Consider the following 6,398-nt stretch of genomic DNA (forward strand, 5'->3'; position numbering starts at 1 on the left):
AGTACGACTGGTGGGATATTGCACAATAGGCCACGCTTTTCTAGGCTCCTGATTGGCTGTACTCTTCAAGGCATGAAGGATAAAATAGTGTATATTACGAGAATGTGATCGATTTGTTGACCTCCTCTCTTCTTTTTTGTCTACGTTTTAAATATAACGGGGGGGGGGGGGGGGTGACTGTATAGAGTCCTTCACCTACAAGTGCATATGAACTTTCTTATGTCTTTCAAAAGGGTTTTAAACGACGAACTTATTCAAACGAATCTTATTAAATGCAAATGAATCGCCAATACGTCGTCCAAACTCGAACAGAAATCACAAGCAAAATTCATAACCAGGAGCTAAACGATGTTCGCTTACAAAGTCACGTGACCTGAACCGAAAACAAAACAAAGCAGGTTCATGAACAAAGTGGTGGTGAGATAGTCTTCGAGTTCCGGGGGAGGATTGAGATGCATGCGGCATTAACCTTTAAGAGTGTCTAAGCTGTGACAACGCAAGGGAAGTGTTTATCAAAATATTTATTGCTCATGACGTGAAAATTGAATACAAATTTGTGTTACAATTCGTGTTACAAATATTTGTAGTTAAATCATGGATAAATTAAATGGACGTACCAAAAGCCTTTATTTACAAAATTCAATATCTTGACGTAATTGCAAATCACTTCTCTAGTGAGGGAAGGGGTGTGTGAACAGGATCCTTATGAATTTATGCTATAAGATTGCTTTTTTAAATAAAGAACAAAATTTCCGTCATTTTTAACACCTTTGTCGTCGGAATTTAAGATTTAATTCAATTGACTGACAATCAATAAAAAAGAAATTGTAAAACATAAGTAATTTAATTTTCGAGGCTTTCCCTTTATGGCTTCAAAAGCGCACACCTTAACAAAAGCCATGATAGAATCACATACCTCTGAGAATATTAATTCTAGGACTGATTCGATAAAAAATAATGTCTAACTTATCGCTTCAAAATTCGTGTGATATCCGTATTTCGTGATCAAACTAAAACAAATGTTACAGATTGCGTGGAGTCCCTTTTCCGGGCTGACCAAAAACATCATAATCACTAAAACGTTACTCAAAAATAACGATATATCCATTGCTGTTTTAATATATGTGCGTCCACTATAAAACAATATAAATATGGTCGAGATCGACATTGGTAAATTCTGTTTGGTACACTTAACTTGCTGTTGACTTTGAAATTGAACCCAAAATTTGAAACGAAGAATCTATTTTATATGACTTGGTCTCATACATATTAGGTTTTCTAGCTGACTCATCAACAATGGACGCAGCAACTTCTCTATTCTCAGCGTCTTTTGAACCTATTTTACCTAGAATTTTACTACTTGCGGAACCCTCTCCTCGACTAGCTAATTTTCCACCAATTTTCCAACTTGACGAACCTCCGGCTGCACTCCCAATTGCTCCTCCGCCCCCTGATCCTCCACCATCTCCAGCATCTGCTCCACTGCCTGCCGCTCCATCATCTTCTGATCCAGAACGCCCTCCTCCACCACTTTCTTTTCCGCCTACTTTCCAACTCCAAGAACCTCCACCTCCTGCTCCTCCACCGCCTGCTCCTCCACCAGCGGCGCCTCCACCTGCTGCTCCCCCACCTGCGGCGCCTCCACCAGCGGCTCCTCCACCAGCGGCTCCTCCACCGCCCGCTCCTCCACCAGCTGCTCCTCCACCAGCGGCGCCTCCACCAGCTGCTCCTCCACCAGCGCCGCCTCCACCAGCTGCTCCTCCACCAGCGGCTCCTCCACCACCTGCTCCTCCACCAGCTGCTCCTCCACCAGCGGCTCCTCCACCACCAGCTGCTCCTCCACCAGCGGCTCCTCCGCCTGCGGCTCCTCCACCAGCTGCTCCTCCACCAGCGGCTCCTCCACCACCAGCTGCTCCTCCACCAGCGACTCCTCCGCCTGCGGCTCCTCCACCAGTTGCTCCTCCACCACCTGCTCCTCCACCACCTGCTCCTCCACCAGCTGCTCCTCCACCAGTGGCTCCTCCACCAGCTGCTCCTCCACCACCTGCTCCTCCACCAGCTGCTCCTCCACCAGCTGCTCCTCCACCAGTGGCTCCTCCACCAGCTGCTCCTCCACCACCTGCTCCTCCACCAGCTGCTCCTCCACCAGCTGCTCCTCCACCAGCGGCTCCTCCACCAGCGGCTCCTCCACCAGCGGCTCCTCCACCAGCGGCTCCACCACCACCTGCTCCTCCACCACCTGCTCCTCCACCAGCGGCTCCTCCACCAGCGGCTCCTCCACCAGCGGCTCCTCCACCAGCTGCTCCTCCACCAGCGCCTGCTCCACCAGCTGCTCCTCCACCAGCGGCGCCTCCACCAGCTGCTCCTCCGGCGCCTCCACCAGCGGCTCCTCCACCAGCTGCTCCTTCACCAGCGGCTCCTCCACCAGCTGCTCCTCCACCAGCTGCTCCTCCACCAGCGCCTGCTCCTCCACCAGCGGCGCCTCCACCAGCTGCTCCTCCGGCGCCTCCACCAGCTGCTCCTCCACCAGCTGCTCCTCCACCAGCGGCGCCTCCACCAGCTGCTCCTCCACCAGCGGCGCCTCCACCAGCGGCTCCTCCACCAGCTGCTCCTCCACCAGCGGCGCCTCCACCAGCAGTGCCTCCACCAGCTGCTCCTCCACCAGCAGCGCCTCCACCTGCTGCTTCTCCACCAGCGGCTCCTCCACCAGCGGCTCCTCCACCAGCGGCTCCTCCACCAGCTGCTCCTCCACCAGCTGCTCCTCCACCAGCTGCTCCACCGCCAGCTTCTGCCCCAGCGGCTCCTCCGCCAGCTTCTCCTCCACCAGCGGCTCCCCCACCTCCGCCTTCTTTACCGCCTCCTTCTTTCCCACCAGCTGCACCACCTTCCCCAACTCCTGCAGAGGGAGGAAGTCCAAGTTTATCAGTTAACCAAGATGGTAGCCAGAGTTTTGGCCCTTCTCCGGGTGGTAGTGGAGCTGGAACAGGCTTAGCTACAATAAGTGTTGGTATCGTCCAGACGTCTTCAAGTTTTTTACCTTCAGGGTTACAACAACAAGGACAACATGGAGGCATCATGCATGATTGTGGTTGACATGGCAAGCAATCAGAGCATGAACAGCCACATGCCGAGGGATTAAAACAAGGCCCTCCACCTCCTCCGCAAGGCATAAAACATATGGATCCGTCTTGTTCTGGAGAACCACCTGACTTATCTTCGTTTATGTTTTCCTTCTGACTTCCTTTATCTTTGTTATTTTGCTTGTCTTTACGAATGTTTCCCATGTTGTTAACATCACCGTCACTATCTGAGTCCGTTCCTGAACTATCCTCCATTTCTTCGTCGTTTTCTTTTTCGTTTATCGTTTTCAATGCATTTTCTAAAATTCTGTATAATTTCTTGAAATCCTCCCTTGAAATTTCATGAACCGGCCCATCGGGCTTCTCTTCTTTCATTCGTTTGGTAACTGTAAAGCCATGACCATTTCTTTGAATCAACAATACGGAATTTGAGACAGGCGTTGAAGTATTGGGCGTTTTAACGACTAGGCCATTAAAATCGTTAATTTGCTCTAACAATCTGTAAAAGGCAAGATAATCATCTTGACGCGATTTGCTATTGTATCCTCCAGCCACCGCGAAAGAAATTAATGTCAATAGTACAAAAGGCTTGAATACTTCATACATTTCGGTCCATTTTCCTTTCCATTTGCTCTAAACTGCGACCGCATCTTTTAGCTGTCAACAAGCAACTTTTTCTTGGAATACCATATTTTCTGTTCCTAGCAACTCAAAGATTTTCCATCTTCATACAGTGGGTCAACAATGGGTTAAAAAAATGTCAAAAGCTACTGCCACCTTGATACTCAGCCCTATTGAACACATAAAATAGCAGGTCACTTTATTGTTTAAGACCATAGGGCTATCAAATATTTATCCATATTGTTTTTTAAAGTGTTTATTTGAACTGATTTTCACTACGGGTTTCTACTCATCTTGATAATTCAGGAAGTTAAATTCAATAATACCAATACGAAATCTAATATGACATTTCTTGGTATGTACATTTATTGTGAAAATGTTAATGCTTATAATATTGAAAATCGGAATTAAAATGCCTTTTTCACTTGTTGTGCTTTAGCTTTAAATTAGGAACCGTTCTGAACAAAACATATCAATTGCAACGCTTAGATTTTATCTGCTTTTTGCGAAATGCGTTGAAGTTTCCTTAACTTTGAGTGCATTTAAAACACAATTCCCGATTATTTGGTTGCTATTGTACTAACATGCATGCCGTGAAATTAGCTTTGGCAAGTCTTACGTCCTCAACCGGAAACTGATTTCTGAAACCCTTTTAGTAAAACATAGAACCAGACATCAAATGATTTATTGGAAGCTATCTCCTTTTTTTACCAAGATGAATACCATATTGTGGACAGCCACATTTTGTCTTCGATTTAAGTGGCTTCATCTTAAATTTAGGTGGAGTGTATTTGACCTTGTACATTATCATTGGGCGCATGAGACAGCATCCACCGCAGCCACAAGGGATGCAACACAGAGATGGCTTCTGCTTGGGAGACTTGTCCTTCAGTTTAAGGATACCTCCTTCTGGAACACTTTGACTGCATTCCTTCAGACCATCCAAAGCCTTTTCTAAAAGTTTTCCAACCTTTTTTAATTTAGCTGAGTTAAGTGTTCTTGTGATGCCATTGCCACGAGAAAGATTGTTGCTTTGGGTCGCTAACATCCTCACCCGCTTCCTGTGATCATGAAAATTAAAAGTTTTGTTTGAAGATTTTACGTTAGCTTGTACACTGAAGACAAATTTTTCTCCACGTGCACGGTAAAGGCTATTGAACGACTTGGATGCTAAGCAGGCACAATGTAGATTCAAAACAATTCCAATACACCATAACACTGTCAGTGGAATTATTTCCTTGCTAGACCATTTTCGCATAAAAAACGGCATCCTCCTCCCCTTTTTTAGATATTTTAGTCCCTTATTTTTCTCAGATTTGATAGATAAGAGAAACCCTTCTTCAGACAATTTCCGGAATAAGTCAGGTCAAAAGCATTTGCATTGTTATTCCAACAGGTTAATCTGTCACCAAACACAATAGACACCTATTAAAGGTACGTCGAAAGAGTCTGTTAATTTACTTTGCAGTGGGAATACGAAATTTGCGAACACATTAATTTTATCACATTTAAAAGAAAACGTAGAAAAAATGCATTACAAGTTACTTGCAAAAATATCCTATTATCCAGTAAATAATAAAGATGGTAGATTTCAAGCTCGGTGATAAATAGTGAAGAAATTATTCTACATGACACGAGCGTGGGACAAAGAAAAAATCTGAGTCCCCGACGGGAATCGAACCCATGGCCTCCCAGAATACCGGTTGGGAGCTCTAACCAACTGAGCTACGTGAGACTCGCTGTGAGCTAGGCAGTTTATCACTTTCCATTTTTCATATTTTTGCAGTTTGAGCTGTCGTTCGACAGTGTAATTTTTTTGCTTGAAGCATTTATATCCAAAAAACATTAAAGTGTTCCACTTTCCTGATTCACACTGTTACAGATCGGTTAACGGGAAGACCGTTAGATTTACCAAACACAAAAACAATGAACAATGTGGTAGTAAAAAGGGCACTCTTTCAGTTGTTTAATAATCTTAAAAGCCAGTTAAGGCCATTTACTTAAGAGGCTCCGACGGAGAATATGGAGAATCGTTGGACAGGCTGGGAAAATCGAAAATCTTGAAACTTTGCCTGAAGAACACCTTTGGGGAACTATGTTCGAAAATATTATTCTCATCTTCTGGGAATTTTTGGTTTTCGAGAAATTAAGAAAAAACGAAAATAACGGTTTTTAGCTCATTAAATATGCCAAAAATATACGTAAAAATGGCAAAGTTCTCGATATTCCTATAAGAGCAATTTTCAATGCTTTGAATCGAAATAAACGTAGAATAATAGCTTTATCTTTCTTCTTTCAAGCAACATACACTTTTAATTTTTTCTAGCTATTTTAAGATTTTCATCGCCTTTTAAAATATTGCTCTATCAAGCACTTCGGGAAACGGCAAAAGTTGAGAAACTTTAGAGGCCGAAAAAGCACCTTGATATGTCCGATAGCGAGTCAAACTAAACACTGTGCAAAAGCTCGATGTCTCTACTATTATAATATCAAATAAAAAATCTGGGTACTCGAGATTCACACCGATAAGAAACGCAAGTTCACGACGTACTCGTGTCTAATTTGCATAATGCTATTTTATAAAGACGTCCTCCGTTGACTGTTCTGGTCTGTTTTATTTCCATTTGTAGGCTACGATTTTCAAGAAATAGACATCATAGCGTGTTTTTTATTCTGTTCTATATCAATCTTGGTTTG

General features: G+C 44.3%; 1 protein-coding gene across 1 annotated transcript; it reads left to right on the forward strand.

Moving 5' to 3' along the window:
* Positions 1–1,296: 1,296 nt before the first annotated feature.
* LOC144642264 (uncharacterized) lies at positions 1,297–3,225 on the forward strand. Its single transcript, XM_078501242.1, has one exon. The coding sequence runs from the start codon at positions 1,297–1,299 to the stop codon at positions 3,091–3,093; it is 1,797 nt and encodes a 598-aa protein (XP_078357368.1). The 3' UTR covers positions 3,094–3,225.
* Positions 3,226–6,398: the final 3,173 nt, after the last annotated feature.

This window comes from Oculina patagonica, chromosome 2, assembly GCF_052425735.1.
Source record: "Oculina patagonica isolate OP01 chromosome 2, crgOcupat, whole genome shotgun sequence".
NCBI classification, from domain to species: Eukaryota; Metazoa; Cnidaria; class Anthozoa; order Scleractinia; family Oculinidae; genus Oculina; species Oculina patagonica.